General features: G+C 43.9%; 1 protein-coding gene across 9 annotated transcripts in view; it reads left to right on the plus strand.

The window, feature by feature from the left end:
• agrn (agrin) overlaps window positions 1-19,799 on the plus strand; it is a 545,020-nt gene that overhangs the window by 335,713 nt on the left and 189,508 nt on the right. For all 9 annotated transcript variants that reach the window (XM_048561783.2, XM_048561787.2, XM_048561785.2 and 6 more), the window contains 3 exons: window positions 11,497-11,721; window positions 15,515-15,739; window positions 18,560-18,766. In XM_048561783.2, the coding sequence (XP_048417740.2) occupies window positions 11,497-11,721; window positions 15,515-15,739; window positions 18,560-18,766 (657 nt within the window). The remainder of the gene's footprint in view (window positions 1-11,496; window positions 11,722-15,514; window positions 15,740-18,559; window positions 18,767-19,799) is intronic.

Genomic DNA, 19,799 nt, shown 5'->3' on the forward strand with positions numbered 1-19,799 from the left:
TATGGTCAGGAGGAGTAGGAGACTGTTCTCCTGATGTCCTAGCCAGCATTCTTACTTCAGTGAACGACATCAATAATAGATAAGCTAGCCACTTATTCACTCACTGGTGTTTGCCGTGCAATGCCATGCTTCCTTATTTAATAACAGTGACTGCAGTTCAGAAGTAACCCACTGACTGTGAAATGTTTGGGGACTTTGTGAGGATGTGCTAGAGTGTGGAGTGGAGTTGTCAGTTAACCTTTTCTTTCTTCAGCTGTGACTACCTCATAATTTTGTGAGGCATCATGAGTTCGATGTAAAGTCATGCAGCACAGAAACAGACCCTTCAGTCCAACTCGTCTATGCTGACCAGATATCCGATATCAATTTAGTTCCGTTTGCCAGTCATATCCCTCTAAACCCTTCCTATTCATGTACCCATCCAGATGCCTTTTAAATGTTGTAATTGTACCAGCCTCCACCACTTCCTCTGGCAGCTCGTTCTATGCACGCATCCTCTTCATGGAAAAGTTGCATCTTAGGTCTTTTCCCTCTCACTTCAAACCTATCCCTTCTAGTTTTGGACACGCCTACCCTGGGGAAAAGCTATTCACCCTGTCCATGCCCCTCATGATTTTATAAACCTCTATAAGGTCACCCCTCAGCTACTGACACTCCAGCAAAAATAGCCCCAGCCTATCAGTCTGTCCCTATAGCTCAAACCCTCCAACTCCAGCAACATCCTTGTAAATCTTTTATGAATCCTTTCAAGTTTCACAGCATCCTTCCTATAGCAAAGAGACCAGTACTGAAAGCAGTATTCCAAAAGTGGCCCAACCAATGTCCTGTACAGCTGCAACATGACCTCCCAAGTCCTATACTCAATGACCAATGAAGGCAACTGTACTAAATGCCTTCTTCACCACCCTGTATACCTGCAAATCCACTTTCAAGGAACTCTGAACCTGCACCCCAAGGCCTCTTTGTTCAGCAGCATTCCCTAGGACCTTATCATTAAGCGTATAAGTCCTGCCCTGATTCTCTCTCAATAGTAACCACCAGATAGTGAGGGGATTCAGTGATGGTAATACGATTGAACATTAAGGAGGTGATGGTTAAATGTTTTCTTAATGGTAACCCCCAGGATGTCGGTAGTGGGGGGAGGATTCAGTGATGGTGATGGGTTTGTGGGCTACTGGTCATTATTCTCAGTTGCTCTGTCCTCACCCTGTGTCTAGGGGCAGGTCTTACCTTAGTATCAGCAAGCTGTCCCCTCACAGTGGAGTTTGAGAACACGGTAGTAAGTATGGACCATTCCGCCCTTTCGGTCTGTACCACCATTCATTTTGATAGTGGAGCGCATCTTAACTCCGTCAATTCAGACTTATTGCTGTACCTAATAAAACAGAATCTATCAGCCTCAACTCGAAAAATTTCATTTGGGCCAGTAGCTTTAATAGAGTCTGTAGAGAGAGGATTTTAGATTTCCATTGCCCTTCCTGCGATCAACCCTTAATGGTCCATTCGGCCCATTGAGACTACACCAACCCTCCAAAAAGCATTCTACCTAAACCTTTCCCCTGCCCTATCTCTACATTTCCCATGACCAATTCAACTAGCCTGCTCATCTTTGGACTGCGGGAGGAAACCGGAGCACCTGGAGGAAACCCACGCCAATATGAGTAGAACATGCAAACTCCACACAGACAGTCGCTCAAGGGTGGAATCCAAACTCATTCCTCTGGCGCTCTGAGGCAGCAGTAATGACCAATGAGCCACTGTACAGCCTCCAATCTTCTTTTCCCATTAGGTATAGACATTACCTTTCCATTTCTTGATCTACCACAGTTCTTTAATGCTGGAAGATCATTAGCACTTATTGTAACAGGCTTTGTTGTCTAGTTAGAGGTTTTTATTTTGTGACTACTTTGAAAGGGATAATGACTGCAACTGTGAAGCGACCTCTAGTTAGCTTTCCCGGAGCACTCGCTATTGCTTCATTAAGTCTGCATCAGTGCACAATTATTTTAATTTGCTACCCATGGTGTTATGAAATTATAGTCAATTTTTTTCAACTAGAACGTGCAAGCTGAATCACTTCATCAAAGTAGCAGACTTCACTGTAGACCCTCCATCTGGGGCCACCCAGAGCACAGGTTGTGGGCCACAATTTGCATTTCTGTAGCACCTTTGATATAGTAAGGCACTTCACAGCGTAATTATCTGACAACATGTGTAGATGTTCGGACAGGTGAGATTGGTTTTGAGGTGGGGAATTTGTGTGGTGCAATGGTAGTGTTCCCTACCTCTGAGTCAAGAACTCCAGGTTCAAATCTCACTTGCTCCAGAGGTGTGTCATAACATGGCTGGAAAGATTGATTCGGAAAATATCTAGGTTTTGAGACAGGGTTTAGGAGATTTCTAATAAGTGCACAGTCTTTGGGCCACATATAGTGTTGGGGTGAAGGAGGGTACAGGCTGCCATCTTGAGTATAGTTTGTGGAAGGCCTCAGATCTGGGGTATCAGAGGAAATGTAGGCCATTCAGTCCATCATGCATTGAGATCACTGCTGATCTTCTTAACATTTGATTCCACTTTCCTGCCTTTTCCCCACAACCCTCAGTTCCCTTACTGATTAAAATTGATCTGGGGGTGAATTTTCAGTCATGGAGTTGAGGAGGCCCTATCTGCCAGCCAAGTGCTGCCCATGCGTTCTGAGTTAATGAGGCGTTTGGCCACAGCGTGGCTCTCAGCAGTTACACCTGGGGTGCTGAATACGAAACTCAAATCCTGCTGTTACTGTGTAAATGAGACTGACCTTTTTCCTCGCAGCATTTGATAACATAACAGCAGCTCAGAATGAAACTAGAATTTCATTGAAAAAATGTCACAGCTGATTGACACTGGCAGAAATATATCGCCATTATAGAGCAATTTTCTTCAAATGAATAGGATAACGTGAAGAGAAAGACTACTCGAAACCCTGACTTAGATATTCAAACAAGTATGTTAAATTTAAAGAAGTTAAATCACAATTTTTCTTTGAAAGGGGAAAGTTGTTTTTGGAAAGTTGGTATTCTGTCTTCCCAAACTTTGTCAACAGCCTTGAATCTGCAGCACCGTTACTGATAGTTAAATAGGGGGCATTGTTTGTAGTTGTATTGTGTTGTACCAAAGTTGAGTCTGGAAGAGGTCAGAGGAACAACTGTGGAAATATTGAGTGGATTTTCATGACCTTCCCTGTGACAAGTTTTCAAGGGCATTATGGGGATGGATTTAATTTATGGGGAGAGTAGCAGTTAGAAAACGTGCCACCCTCTCATCTCTGGCCCTAGCTTGGCTTAGTGGCTAGATTGAGATGTCAGGACATCCCTCATTGATTGCACTAAGTGCTGATTGACTGGGAACATAGGAATGTATAAGTTTGGGGCGGTCCATTCAGCCCTTCCAGACTGCTCTGCCGAACAGGCATGGGATTATTCCACATTCCCACCTGCCCTCGATAACCTTTCACCCTGTTTGCTTATCAGAAATGTTTCTCGCTCTGCCTTAAAGGTTCCTTTGAGATTTCCAAAGACTCATGACACTTCAATAAGAAAAGATTGTTCTTTTTCTCTCGCCTCATGTGCCTGGCCCCCTGACTGTACTCCCCGCTACTCACCCATGGCCTGGGTCCCGATGTTAGTGTTGTGTTTATTGATGTGTCCCCTCCTGGTGATAGCACTTAGTGTCTCACTTCATATAAGGCCGGAGTTCTCAAGCAGCTAAAGATTCCCACCCCTTGAGTCTTTGATCCTGTGAAAGGCCTGTTGCCAATCAGAGGTGAGAGGCGTTTAACTCAGCCAGGTTTCCCAAAAAGGGGACAGTGTGCAGGCCTATCCATTTTCATTGTCAGGGAGTGAAATACCTGTCAATTGTAATCATTATGGCCCACTGTTTCATTTTTGAATTGGGCCCAATATGAAATCTGGGATATGTTAGGCTAGGGAAGGAAGCCATTTGGCCCCCTGAATTCATGACAGCCTGTTAGGAGCACTCTAGTCAGTTTCAGCACCTTGCCCTGTTCCCTTGGCTGCCTCTTCGATTTTCAGGCAGCAAGCTACAGGTGACAATACAGCACAGTCTGGCTATTAAAGGGAGAATAAGGTAGCTTCTCAGATGGGTAGAATGTAGGAAGTGATGTTCCCACAGTGAACACAATACAGTCATTGTCTGCTTCCTCAGGAGTGAGAGATGCCCGGTTTCACCCTGCTTCAAACAAGCAATGAGGCTGAGAAGATGGGGTCTTCACAATAACCTCAGCCAGTGTGGGAACGGAACCCACACTGCTGGCATCACACTGCATTGCAAGGCAGCTGTCTAACCAACTGAGCTAATCAGTCTCCCACCATCCTATTATAACTCAGCAGAAAATGAGACTATTTTGTCAGGTGTATATCAGTCTTTTTCAAATCAGAAATCACACGATACTAGGTTATAGACCAACCGGTTTATTTGAAATCACAAGGTTTCACAGCACTGCTGCTTCATCAGGTGAAGTGCTCTTCATACTGTTACAATTTCTTTTTCTTTCTACATTTTATTTGATTACCTTTTTTGAAACTACGAATGAATCTGTATCTTTCAGGTTATTGAACAGTGCCTTCCTGGTCCTAGTCGCTCACTGTGTAAAATGTTTCTCCTTCTAGACTCGTCCAGTTTTCTCTTGCCAATCATCTGAACTGTGTTCCTCAGGGCATCGGAAGGTTTGTCATTATAGATCTATGCTCTTAAACATCCCTGTCTTGGATTATATCCCCCCTTTGCCTCCTCTGTACTAAGCAGAAGCAGAGATTTAGAGAAAGTTCCCATTTGAATGATGCAATGTAGACAACCATCAATAGTCTGCACGATTGCTAACTTTACAGCCATCATGGTAAGTGCTGCGAATGTGCATAAGAAAGTATTGAGCGGTGGTGGGGGTAAGTTTGATAATTATTGGTTGTGGTTTTCAGCTCATTTGCCAGCAGCAGGAATATTGTCTCCTTAATTAAATGTGACTCTGTCTCAGTGTCACAAAATAGGCTTCCTGTCAAACGACAATATACAGTTAAGGATGTATTCAACAGTAAGCCCAGGATAGCCTGATGAGAGCTAGCCACAGTGATAATTAAATCAGACGTTTGCTACAGGTGACATTTTGGTTGAACATCTTCTTAAATTGCTTGCACCATTGTGAATTACATTTAATTATACACTGAGAGATTTTGTTATTTTAATAGGATGCACTTTTAAATGTGTATTATTTTAAAAATCTCCCTTTATCTAATTTCTCACTTGTTTTCAACGTGGAGAAGATATAACAGGCCAATGGGGGATGGGTGGGTCATTGAAAAGCAAGGGAACTGCCATTATCTGTTGCTCTAATTCTCACTGAACAAAGCTTTTTTTTGCAAGTGGCATTGTTACATTTGCAAATGTATTTCGTCTGATCTCGTTTCCTTTGTGATTAGATTTATTTTGAGTTTCTTTTATTGTTTGTTTTGCGATTGTCTTCATTCTCAAACCCCGAGTTAATAAACAGAATCACAGGGCCGTTCTGGTACAATGGTGTCGTCTCCTGGAGGCCTGGATACAGGTCCCAATTGCTCATAACATCTCTAAGCTGGTCGGTTTAAAAATACCCATAAACTGGATGATATGTGGATGTCTAACATTTGTGATTGTCTGCCAATATGCATTCCCCTCCAGAGGTGTTCAGGTGTCTGATGCCAGAAGAGGTCAACGTGAATTTTTACCTTCTCCGAAAAACAGATCAGTTAATCTATTCCTTAAACATGATATCGGTTCAGGAATAAATCTCGTGAAGGACCTTTCAAGATTGTTAATGTAAATTTCATCTGTCAGCAGTCTCACCCCTAACGTATGGGGCAAGATCCTTTTTGCTTTTGAATATTTGCGGGCTTCATTGGGGTGTTGGTTGTTTAATATTTAAGGGAAGACAGGAGGAGTGCAGGTGAGAGCAAATGTAGCAGGAGAGCCCTAATCAAATCGTTTAGCTATTTGCTATTTTTATGATTCTTAATCAGATTCCCAGGGTAAAAGAAACACCAGAACTCCTGGCAATGACTCTTCACACAGAGTTCTGGAATGGACCCATTCATGTTTAGGTTTGGCTAGAAAATGAGCATGGAGAAAGAGCTAACCTGAGGAGTCAAATGTGTTTGATACCTTTTGACAAATGTTGCTGGGGATTTATTCCTGCAGCCTGTTGCAGCACCCCTAGGAATGAAAGTCTATTTCTCTCTTTGATTTTATTCCTGTGCCCATGGAGGTGAGGGGCTGTTGGCATCAGGAAATGTAACAGTTTCTGGTGCCAGCTGTTGGCATCAGTCACTCCCAGGCTAGGTATAGATCAGGATTTCTGCCAGTACGCTCTCTGCCGCAGCTTCATAGCAGACTGCATGATTGAGACATTTTCCCCTTTTTGTGCCAATTTGCTTAAGGTGCCAGGCGATTTCAGGGCTGTGTTGTGTGCCCTTGGAGATTGGAAGCAATCTGAATCTGCAATGTTCACTTTACTGAGCAAAGACTGAACCCTGCTCACATTTGGAGCCAACACTGAAACTTTGATCTTTAGCCCATCCTCATCCTTCGAGCTAAGATAACACTGTTGCTTTTAAAATTAACATTCATTCTCGGGTTGTGGCCATCACTGCCGTGATGATGGGTGGGCTGGGGGTGCTGGTGTTGAGCATTGATTGCCCATCCCTCATTGCCCTGGAGATGGTGGTGGTGAGCTGCCTTCATGGTCTGTGGCAGTCTTGTGCGATGAAGGTACCCACAATGCTGATGGGGAGGGAGGGCTCAGATTCTGAGTCAGTGATGATTCAGAGAGGACGGGCTGGATTTTAATCTCTAATCCATCGCCCCACCCCCTGCCTGAGGTTGTATTTGCAAATCGGTGGGAGAGGAGAGTCAGATGATAGGAAATGGACACCATGCCAATCTGCCCATCCTCATCTCCATTGTACTGTTAACTGCACTAAGCAGGCTTGTGATTGAATATAGAAAAATGATTGGAAATCTAGTATGCACAGTCTTTGCTTGACCTCAGCGTCCAACTACTCCAAAGCCCCCTCTGTCCCAGCCCGAGACATTGTGACTTTTATTCCACGTGCTGTTTACCCAAAAGGCTGTGTATGAAAAGGCTGCGACAATTGGTGGCATTGATTTTAGTCTATAATTAACAGATCAATGGAAAATTGTTCTTGGTAACATTAAACAGTTGTACAAAGCAGCATTGTTTTTCTTTTGTTTACTAACCCTCTGATTACTGAAGTTCTCTTGGTGATCACCATGGACGTGGCTTCCACTGTGTGACAATTAGCGAGAAAGGAGGTGTCTGGCATGGGAGAGAACGGTGTTACTCCAAAGCTGTGCTGTAGCAAGCCCCAATCAGGCAGACAGCACTTGCTCGGTTGACCTATCCTTTGCCACAATAATATGTTAAATGTAAAGAATCATTCCCCGAGGGTTCATTAGGGTACACATTGTCTTACTTTGGAACTGAGCCATGCAAGAATTGATCCTGGATATCTGCTGATCATTTTTCATCTTGCGTCCACACTGGTGGAAGGGGACATTGCAGAAATGAATTGCCTGTCCCTGGTTGCCTGTGTAAAGCCAATGGTAAGCCATCTTGTTGAAAGTGAGCCATTTGTGTTGTTATGGACCAGACCAGTCCCCCTCTAAATATTTTAAGAAGATGGCCTAGACCCCAATTTTTTCTTATTTTAAAAGGAAAGTGTAACGCACTACGTGTCGGATGCAATTTGATTGGTCAATCTACGAGGCTTGGAGCAAAATACACTTTATTCTTATACTCCAGTTAAAATACAGACAAAATAAGAAAAATTAGTCTAATTGTAACTGTATCAAAATACATAACAAGATAATGTGTGTCAACTACCACTATTTAGCTCTTGTAAGATAGTAACACCCCATAAACACACCTTTGGCAAAGGCAAATTCAGTAAAGTAGATTTTCTCGCATGCAATGTTTCTCCATCATGTGGAGGTGCCAGTGTTGGACTGGGGTGGGCAAAATCAGAAGTCAGATGATACCAGGATATAGACCATCAGGTTTATTTGAAATCACAAGCCTTCAGATCATTGCTCCTCTGTCAGGTGATGAAGGAGCAGTGCTCTGAAAACTTGTGACTTCAAATAAACCTGTTGGACTATGACCTGGTGTAATGTTTTCTCCAGTCCAAGAAGAAAGAACATCAAGAGAAAACTCTGAGAAAAAGAGAGAAAGAGGGAGAAAGTGCAAGCATTTTTCTGTAGCAGGGATAGATGTTTAGAAGGTTCCAAACCCCAAAAGCTACTGAAAGTTAAACTAAAATCCCGGATTGGCTGGAGCTTGACTCCACCAATTCAGGCTGCTTCTATTGTTACAACTTCTGAAAACATCCGAAGGCCTCACAAGCTGTTTACTTTATTGGATTGGAACAGTGTGCTGAGCACCTCTATCTCAATCTCTCTGTATTAAAACAAACCAGAACAAAATACTCCTTTTCAAGCCATAATGTCATAGCAGTATGCCCAGTGTGCTGTCGGAGCTGGGTTGAAGCCACTGAGGCTGTGAGACTAGTCTTTATGTTCGTTAGCAAATAACCATGAGAACGTCACCAAAAGGATCAGGAGGAGGCCATTCAGCCCTCTCAGTATCCTCTGCTGTTCAGCAAGATCATGGTTAACTTTCTATCTCAGCTGCATCTTCCTATACTATTCCCGTATTCCTTAATTTTCTCTAGTACACAAAGCACTATTGACCTCCATCTTGAATTACCTCATTGATTATGTATCCACAGTTCTCTACGGTAGTGAATGCTGAAAATTCTCAACTCTTTGTGTGAAGAAATTTCTCCCCATTCTCAGTTCTAGATGGTTGAAACCTCTTAAGTGAGACTGTGACCCCATGTTCTCTGTTCCCCAGCCAGCGTAAATATTTCCGTAGCATTTTCCCTGTCCCCTTCCTTCAGCATGTTCTACCATTTGCCATTGAAAGGAAAGGCGCTCCTACTCCTCACTGCTGTCTGCTAACAGATTCAAGACTTACTTTGATATTGATATTGAGAGTTAAGACTGATATGACTACTCTGAAAATAGAATATGCAGCTCTTAATCCTAAGGACAAAGAAGCAGTTGTAGGCCATTCAATCTATTGAATCTGCTCTGCCATTCAGTGAGATCATGGTTACCTGATAATTCTCAGCACCATTTTCATGCCTTTTCCCCCTTAAGCCTTCATTCCTTTACCAATTTAAAAATCTGTCTATCCCAGCCTTTAATATACTTAATGACCCAGCCCACTGCGGTAAAGAATTCCACAGATTCACTGACCTGTCGGAAAGAAAAATCCTTTTCATTTCTGTCTTTTACTCTAAAGTTTTACCATCTAGTCCTGGAATCTCCCACAAGGGGAAACCACATCTACCCTGTCAAGCCCCCTAGGAATCTTGTCTGTTTCAAAAAGGTCACTTCTCATTCTTTTAAATCCCAACGAGTACAGGCCCACTCTCACCTCATAAAAAAATCCCTCCATACCCACACTCAACCCAGTGAACTGTCTCTGGACTGCCTCCTATGCCATTAAGTCTTACCTTGAATTGGGGGCTAGGATTGTTCACAGTATTGCAACTGTGGTCTGACTAGTGCCTTAAATAGTTTTAGCAAGATCCTTCTTTTTTTAATACACCATTCGTAAAGAACAACATTCAATTTGCCTTCCTTATTACCTGCTGAACTTGCATGTTCACTTCTTTTGTGCTCATGCATGAGGACCCGTGAAACCCTTGGTGCTGTAGCTTTCGGCAGTCTTTTTAAATAATAGTTAGCTTCTCTATTCTTTCTGCCAAAGTGCATGACCTCACATTTCCCCACGTTATGTTCCATCTGGCAAGTTTTTGCCCAGTCACTTAACCTGACTTTATATCCCTGTGTAGATTCTTTATGTGGCTCTCATTATTTGGCTTCCCACCTATTTTGTGTCACCTGGAAACTTGGCAACAGTGCATTCACTTTCTTCATCCAACTCTTTGCTATATTGTATATAATTGTGGTCCCATCACTGACCCTTTGGCACTCCACTAGTTACAGTTTGCCATTGTGGTAAAGCACCATTTATTCCAAGGTCCGTCTTCTATAAGTTAGACATTCCTCTAGCTATGCTAATATAGCAATCCAACAGCATGGGCTCTTCTCTTGTTAAGTAGCCGAACGTGTGGAATCTTATTGAACACATTCTTGATATCCAAATATATTACATCAACTAGTTATCCTTTCTGTTCTGCTTGTTACATCCTCAAAGAACTCAAACTAAACTTGTCAGGCAGGATTTCCCCTTCATAACAAAGTGTGAAGCTGGATGAACACAGCAGGCCAAGCAGCATCTCAGGAGCACAAAAGTTGACATTTCAGTTCTAGGCCGGAAACGTCGGCTTTTGTGCTCCTGAGATGCTGCTTGGCCTGCTGTGTTCATCTAGCTTCACACTTTGTTATCTTGGATTCTCCAGCATCTGCAGTTCCCATTATCTCTGATCAGGATTTCCCCTTCATTGGCCATACTGACTCTGCTTGGTTATATTATCTATTTCAAAATGATGTGCTGTTACATTTTTTGTAAATTTTTCTGTAACGTTTTCCCGATGATAGATGTTGAGCTAACTGGTTGATAGTAACCATTGTGCAAGTGGATTTATCGTAAAAGAAATAGTTTTCAGTTCAAGAATAGTTGATATTGATCCTGGTGCTGTGTGTACCAGTTGAAGACAGTGAGTAACTATATTGTGAGATTGACTTTGTTGAAGTAGCAGGAGATGGGGAGAACTGTCTCAGGTGTGTACTGGTACTGAAGGGTGACCATACAAGCTGGCATAAAGACAAATCTATTTGTCAATTAATTTTTCACTCATTAATCTTCCCAATTATGTTTTGTTGCAGCAGAGTTAGATTCTTTAGAAAACACAATGGCGCTGGTTCTCTGGTTGGAAGCTTCCAAACCAGGAGCATCTGTTGTTGCAGCCGATTGGGACTTGGGTGGAATTGGCTGATCTGCAGACCCCAGGCACACTGTGACTGCAATCCAGGCAGAGATCAGGTTCCACCTGAAGCTGTGCGCTGGAGGGTTAACTGTGACAGCTACAGGAGGTGCGTTTAGAAAGACCTGGGGGGTCAACAAATACTCCTGAGCAATCCGAGAACCTGGTTTGACCGCATACTGTTCCATTTGATCTCGCACTGCACATAATGCCAAACCTCAGCTAAATAAGAGCGGTCGCAACATCTGTGACCCAGATAAATATCCGAGTTCCACTTTCACCTCTGTACTACTTTGCAGTAGTCGCTTTGGTACTTCACAACATAACAGTGCTCCATGGTGAACTGGAGGCGACCTTCATAACTCAGGTCGCTCGGAGGTGCTTTGCTGTATGTGTTCTAAAGGCTGCCCCTTTCCTTCTCTTATCTCTCAGGCTCAAAGGACCCATGCAGCGAGGTGACCTGTGGATTCGGCAGCACCTGCATCCAGTCGTCTGATGGCCAGTCAGCCAAGTGTGTCTGCCCCAGCACGTGCAGTGGAGACCAGGAGAGTGTGGTGTGCGGCAGCGATGGCAAGGATTACAGAAACGAGTGCGAGCTCAATAAACATGCCTGCGACAACCACAAGAATGTTTACAAGAAGTTTGATGGGCCCTGCGGTGAGTGAGCCAGTCCAAGCTGGAAGTTCTACCTCGCCAAAGTAGAGCACTTGTGCCAGGTTTACTCGAGTCTGTGCTGACATAGATTAAATGGTTAAATCAAAAGCAGAGGTCGCACAGACCAGTCCTGTGTTTCCTTGAGTACAGTAAAACAGTGGGGTTATTTGATTGAGGAGTTTAATACGATTAAAGGATTTTGAGAGAGAGATAGAGAGAAACTATTCCCTTGGGCAGAAGAGTCCACAGGAAAGGGGAATCACATTAAAATGCTAGAACATTCCTGAGTGCCATCAAGAAGCATATCTTTACACAAGGGCTATTGGAAATTTGAACTTGCAGCTAGAAAAAGCTGTTAAAGACTTGTTGGGGTGGACAGGGGTGGATCATTTGAACAGTTCATAACTTTTGTTTTTAATTCATTCGTGAGATGTGGGCATCACAGGCTAGGCCAGTGTTTATTGCCTATCCCTGAGTTCCCAGAGGGCACTTAAGAGCACATCACATTATTGTGGGTTTGGAGTCACGTGGAGGCCAGACCGTGTAAGGTTGGCAGATTTTGTTCCCTCAAGGACATGACTAAAACCCGGTGGGTTATTACTGATGGCAGAGTGAGTTTGAATTTGTGAGGGTTTGAAGTTTTTTGTCCAGGATGGATGTTAAAGTCTGCAGAACCATAGTGTGTGAATAGAGTTTAATACGGTTCAACCTATCTCGATAAATGATGGACTAGGCTCCAAGGGCTGAATGGCCTCCTTAGATACCTATGTTTCTAGAGTTATGGAGCTGTGTGTGTGATGCCATTGAAATTTATTCCTCACCAATGGTCATGCTATCTGGGTGACCTTGGGTTCACTGCAGTATATATTGCAGCTATTGTATGTTGCTTCAGATCCTCCTGAATATGATCCCACCACCTGCTGAGCTAAAAGGTCTACATGGGTAGTCAGGTATTTAGAGAGCAGTTCTTTGGAATGGGACGCTGGTTCCTAGGCCGTAATTATTTATGTGACCTGATTTTCTTTCCTCCCAAACTCCCGTCTGACTTCCCTTCTTTATCTCAGAATCCCTTCCTTACCCCTTCAGCCAGGAGCATGTTCCTGGTTGACCTGGTGGAGTGGTTACAGTCTATTGAAAAGTTCCAGAAAACTCTAGCTACAGAAACAGACTTGGCAGGGGCTGTGCATCAGGTGTGAGCAGAACATGATTCACTTCTTGAGTGAAGTGTCAGTGCCTGTGCTAACTAACCTGGCCTGCACACTCCAACAGGCATGGACAAATGCACTTCCTGATGCCCGACAGTACAGACCGTGACCATCCCAGCTTCATCTTTTGCCCAGACAAAGTGACAACATTTGCCTTCAGTGCCGCTTATGTGAGAGCGGAAAAATTCAGCCAGGGTTCCTGTTCCTTTAGCAGTTGGAATCAGCACCGATGTCACTACACCAACCCCCATCTCCCCAGCATGTACCTCCCCAACCTGAGTAAGGTAAATACAGTGACGGGGATAGCAGCACATACAAGGGTCTGACCAGCACTTGATGCAATTGTAGCTCAGTACTATTAAGCAAGAAAGAGCAAAGCTATCTTGTGCTATGTCAAAGGTAAAGAGCTATTCTCTGTCTGTGTTTGCTTCTCCCTCACCTTCCAGAAAGAAATTGTGATCTAAACTCACTGGTAATTGCAGCCTTGCTGCTTCTCTCTCTCTCTCTCTCTCTCTCTCTCTCTCTCTCGGGTATATTGAGTCATTACCTATCAGGCCAATTTCCCCAGAGATCCTCTGTCTGAATTCAATGTTCACTTGGACATTCAGACCAGATCTCGGCGGCGGATGGAGCTTTCAGGCCTGAGATGAGTCGAGTTTTTGATATTGTGGTATCCAGAGATTTCAAATGGTAGGGGAGGTGCTGGAAAATGAAGTGCCAATCACGGATGACCCAACTGAATGGCAGAGAAGTCCTGAGGGTCTGAATGGCCTGCTGCTGAGATTCTGAGATAAAGAAGGGAAACATTGGCCAAAGTCCTGCACTTCATAGTTGTCCTGGCGATGCCTGTTGGAGTGTGCAGGCCAGGTTAGTTAGCACAGGCAATGATACTTCACTCACGAAGTGAATCATGTTCTGCTCACACCTGATGCACATCCCCTGCCAAGTCTGTTTCTGTAGCTAGAGTTTTCTGGAACTTTTCAATAGACTGTAACCACTCCACCAGGTCAACCAGGAACATGCTCCTGGCTGAAGGGGTAAGGAAGGGATTTACAAGTTGGTAATCAAATTGCTTGACCTTGATATAAAACGTACCTTCCTGGGTCATTGAGCCTTAGAGTGGGACTTGAAGCCAAAGCTTCTGTCTCAGAGGCAGGGATGCTGATATCCTCCCACAGTCCCAGGAAAATGTGCCACTGTTTCTTGTTGGGACTTCAGGTAAAGATTCTCTACTGGAGTGATGTTCTGAAGGAGCCAGCACCAGTTGGTGGAATGGCCATGCTAAATTGTCCATAGTGTTCAATGATGTGTAGATGAGGTGAGTTATAGAGGATGGGTCTTGGTGGGATGCTTTGAGGGCCAGTGTGGACTTGTTGGGCTGAAGGGCCTGTTTCCACACTGTAGGGATTCTATGATCTAATTCGAGCCCCGGCTTGTTTCCCTGTCATTAGCCCAAGGTGGATAGCTATGGTAGAAATAGCATTACTCCAGTTCCCAAACCCAGCATGAGTTGAGACTCATGACTACCTGTCATTCTGAGCACCCGACCCCACGATAAGGAGGAAAGAGAGATGCTGATGCTGAGAAAGCCACTTGATTGATTGTGATTCACCAGCAGTCAATGGTGATCAGAGAGTGGTGCTCGGTGATCTGGTACATTGCCAATATTTAAGCAAGTGCCTCTCTGACCAAAAGACAACACCAGGAAAACTGCAGATACTGAGTTTTGAACTTCTGATTTGCACATTCAGTGAGTGAAACTACTGAACAGCAGTCTGGAGAACAGTTTGGCTCCTCAAGCACCCCTAACCCTAATCCTGTTATTGATAAGTTTCATGGCCTCTTTCCGTGCTGTGCATTCTATTAATTCCAGGTAGTATTTGTAGCTGTTGGATAAATGGTTCGTAAACCCTAATGCTCCAGTCCATCTGTTGTTTAAGACCTGAATGGGGAGGCAATGGCCTAGTAGTATTATCGTCAGACTGTTAATCCAGAGACCCAGATAACGTTCTGGGGAACTCGGTTCGAATCCCATCACAACAGATGGTGGAATTTGAATTTGATAAAAATATCTAATGAGCCAGGATGGTGCGTTTATATCAAGGTCAAGCAATTTGATTATCAACTTGTAAATCCTTTCCTTACCCCTTCAGCCAGGAGCATGCTCCTGGTTGACCTGGTGGAGTGGTTACTATTGAAAGGTTCCAGAAAACTCTTAACTACAGAAACAGACTTGGCAAGGGCTGTGCGTCAGGTGTGAGAACAGAACATGATTCACTTCTTGAGTGAAGTGTCATCTAATGATGACTATGGGTCCACTGTCGATTGTTAGAAGAACCCATCTGGTTCACTGATGTTCTTTAGGAAAGGAACGTGCCATCCTTACCTGGTCTGGCCCACATGTGACTCCAGACACACAGTAATGTGGTTGACTCTGAACTGCCCTCGGGGCAATTAGGGATAGGCAATAAATGCTCCAAGCCAACGATGCCCTCATCCTGTTAATGAATAAAGAAAAACAAACCAGGCAGAGACAGGGAATAATGCTGTATTACTGACTGCCCTGTAACTGCTTCTTCTGCCATGTACAGACCCATGCAGAGATGCACAGAATGACCTGAATAAGGTATGCCAAGTACATCCAAGAACTCTCAAACCTGAAGTGCTCCTGCGCCCGGAAAGCTGCCCATCGGACTATGAGACAGTGTGCGCGGATGATGGGCAGACCTATGAAAGCAAGTGTGCCATGGAAAGAATGGGAGCTATCAAAGGCATTAACCTGCAGAAGGTTCACTCGGGACACTGTCAGGATAGAGGTGAGCTGCAATGTATTGGAACCACTGGACTGCATTTTAAAATCTACCTTGTACAGTTCAAAGGTGTTTCGTCCTTGGTGCCTTGACAGTTGTAGCTAATTTTAACATCTTCAACCACTTTTACAGAGAGTAACTTCCCTTTAAAGCTCAAATAGTTTTCCTTCTCCCTAGCCTCTTCCTTCAGGCATGCTGAGGTCAAATACAGAAGTACAGGGTTTTTTAAAATCTGTTCTCTGATTGTGGTTGATGATGAACACTTGTCCCGGAGAATGTAGCAGTGTGTTCTCTCCTCCTGGTGAATTGTTCTGTCAATCTAAATGGTCTGTAGGGCTGCTTCAGACAGCATCAAGGGGCAATGGCACAGCAATGGACTGAAGCCCAGTGTAGACCAGCCCCCTGTGAAAGTTGTCATCCCCTTCTACTGGCAAGGATGGACCAGTTTAGACTTTTCCCACTTATTGTTGGAGGTTACATTTTCTTTTTGACCGTTTTTACAGAAAATAACTCTCCCTCGAAGTTCTGAGGAAGGACCCGAAATGTTAACTCTGATTTCTCTACACAGATGCTGCCAGACCTGCTGAGCTTTTCCAGCGATTACTGTTATTGCGTCCGATTTCTTGCATTCATAGTTCTTTCAGTTTTCACACTTCCTTTATAATTGGACCCATCTGGGTATGATTCACCTGATTCAATTCCATGTTCTGTGGAATGGGATTTAAACTCAGGATCACCTTGCAACCCAGAGAGAGAGGCAAAATAATGGCAATGGCAGATAGCTGTATCGTTTCTGCTAGACATACCTTTTTTTTAATCCTAGCTCTCTACCTTCTCTCTTTGTGGAGCATGAGGTGGGAAGGTGGTAGGGGCATGATATCGTAACACTCATTTAGTAAGACCCTTGCCTGGATCCTCACAATGTACCCTGCACACCCTCATTCCCCGCCCCCCCGCCACCCACGTTACATTACGCACTGCTCAGATGAGTCACCCCACCCCGTAGCTCAGATCACCCTAACTGGGTGACCTGTAGACCTCCCTCACCACGTCCCTGTGAAATACAGCTTTGGAAACCCATACCCTGACATTTTGTTGTAGCCTGAACTCCTCTTGCTGCATGAGGTGGATATTAGCAGTTATACCTCTGTTTCATTCTTGCTCCTGAACTAGAAAATAATGCAATCAGGCCATTACTCCAATGACTTACCCACACACCTACGCTGACACTAGCGATGTACGGAGGGAGTGCTGCACTGTGCGAAGTCCAGCCTATTAGATACGCCATTTGCCCCTTCAGGTGAATAGAAGAGATTCGACAGTGCAGCTAAAGGAAGCTCTCTCTTTGTCCTGACCAATATTTATACCTCAGGTAATATCACTGAAAACAAATTTTCTGGTCTTTAATCTGTTATGTTTGCGGGGTCTTACTGAGTGAAAATTAGCTACTCTCAACATTGAAACAGTCAAAGCACTTAAAAATATTAGCCATGATGCACTTTGGAACATTCTGAGGTAAAGAAATACCACTATTGATGTCTGACACATAGCAACTCCATATTAATCTCTCTTTACCAACCTAATGGCTATCTCTAGCCTCCCCTTGCCACCTCCCTGTGAAATGCAGCTTTGGAAACCCATGCTTTGCTATTCTGTTATAGCCTGAACTCCTCTTACTGCACGAGGTGCATATTTGTAGTCATACAAATACTCATACTCATCGTTTCTGAGACTTCAGTGTGAATACAGGATCAAGGAATGTCAGGGCATAGATGGAAGTCAAAATAAAAAGAAATGGAAGAACTGCGGATACCGGAAATCAGAAACAGAAACAGAAATAGCTGGAAAATCTCAGCAGGTGCGGCAGCACCTGTGGAGAGAAATGAATGTTAATGTTACAGGCCCGGTGACCCTTCTTCGAAATGATCCCTGTCTGTAGTTACTCACCTAATCCAGTCTCCTACACATTTTCCATAGCTTTTTGATATATTTCCTTGTATTAAGAAGCCGTTTCTGTATCTGTTCGCATATTCCACATTCTAAAAAATCTCATGTGTAATTTTGTTCTCTGGATTTTCCTTTCAATCAGTGGTTAACTTAATCGCAGACCACCTGACCAGTGGAATTTATATTTCCTCCTTCAGTTCATAAAATTTTGAGAATTTTATACGTTAGCATATGTGTCTGTGCTGTGTATCCCATGTAATCCTCTAGAAATCCCCTCTTAACCTTTGCTTTGATGAAATGAAGCCAGTTTCCTTGTCTCTCTCTCTGAGACTAAAGCCTCTCATTCCCAATATCTTAGTGACTGTTTCCTGTGCAAATTGGAATCTTTGGACACAGTCCACTCAAAACAGGACACAACATCCTAAAAGATGGTATGTATAGATTTACTATTGTTCCTTAAGCTAGTTGACTAGTTATCATAGAATCCCTACAGTGTGGAAACAGGCCCTTTGGCCCAACAAGTCCACAATGACTCTTAGAGCAACCCGCCCAGACCCACACCCCTGAGCACTATTGGCAATTTAGCATGGCCAATCCACCTAGCCTGCACATCTTTGGACCGTGGGAGGAAATCACAGCACCCAGAGGAAACCCACGCAGACGCAGGGAGAATGTGCAAACTCCACACAGACAGTCGCCTGAGGGTGGGATTGAACCTGGGTCCCTGGCGCGGTGAGGCAGCAGTGCTAACCTCTGAGGCACCGTAACACCCCAATTATCAAAGGACGTTCACCAAGCTGAGACGTTGAGGTGTCTCAAGTGTTTATCCACTGCAGCATGTTTTACTGTAGGATTAAAATCTCACTGTTTGGATTACAGACAAGTGCCAAGAAGAGTGTCAGTTCAATGCAGTGTGCCTCAACCGAAGGGGCATTACTCGTTGCTCCTGTGAGCGCATCATTTGTGACGGAGCTTACAGACCTGTCTGCGGAGAGGACAATCAAAGCTACAGCAATGACTGTGAGCGTAAGCAAGCCGAGTGTCGGCAGAAAACCAGCATCCCAGTCAAATATAAGGGTCCTTGCGGTAAGTGCTCGCCTTGCCGAGCAATCTAAATACTTTGCCTGTTGCCAAGACTTCTGTAAAAAGTATTGCATATTGCATCACTGTGACTTTAAAAAGAATTCTATCTTGTGTGTTCTAAATGTTGCCTTCAGAGCTTGACAGAAGTGAAGTAGGATTAATGTTTCAATATAGTTCCTGTTCAACGCTATCTCATTTCTCCTTTGAACCCATTTGCCATCATGTCACTTTGTTCTATGTGCCCATTACATTTGGTAGTGCCAGACCACTGTCCCATCACCATGTTTCCCTTGTTGCATTTTCAAGTGTTTTTGTTTCAAATGTGTTTTCTCGTATGCAGTGTCTCACCGATGATCACCTCTTTTTGTCTTGTCTCGGAAACTGTCCAATCAGAGTCGGAGCGGTGCGTCCTGCGAGTTCGACCTCTGACCTTATCTGTGAGGGCTCTTCGGACCTTGAATATGACTCTGCTGGACTAGGGTCAGGAGAAGTTGTCAACTGAGGGGAAAGGTCAGGTCTTTCCTGACCCAGAAGGATTTGCTCTTAAGAATGCAACTTTCTCAACATATTAAAACAAAATACATGGATAAAATGGATAGTTTTACATGCTGCCACCCCTTTTCCTCCCATTAGTTTTACACATAGAAAAGGTTTTAAAGGGAGTTCAAAGCCTTTCGTGAATTTTATTGTTTGAGATTGCGAATTTGTTTGGGGATCTTTCTAACGATGCATCCCCAAGCACTCAAAATCTTTTGTCTTCTGCTTACAAGGAGCTAGAAAGCTTTTGGTAAGGTTGGAGGCTTCTTCTTGTTCAGAATGCATTGCTTGTCCCTTTACCAGTGCTATTGTTTCAAAAATAAAGCTCCTGGTTTTCAAGAATTTCCCTCTGAAAATTGGCATGTCGCATGAAGTGGGAGAGGCTGCAGGGGCTTGGGTGTGGTGTGGAGGATGTGAGTGGAGAGATGTGCCTGTCGCATTGTATCTGTTGCTTTGAATGAGAAGGAAAGAAGCTAAGCTCGTAACAGCTGCGTGTGGT

The sequence above is a fragment of the Stegostoma tigrinum genome, chromosome 28 (assembly GCF_030684315.1).
Source record: "Stegostoma tigrinum isolate sSteTig4 chromosome 28, sSteTig4.hap1, whole genome shotgun sequence".
Taxonomy (NCBI): domain Eukaryota; kingdom Metazoa; phylum Chordata; class Chondrichthyes; order Orectolobiformes; family Stegostomatidae; genus Stegostoma; species Stegostoma tigrinum.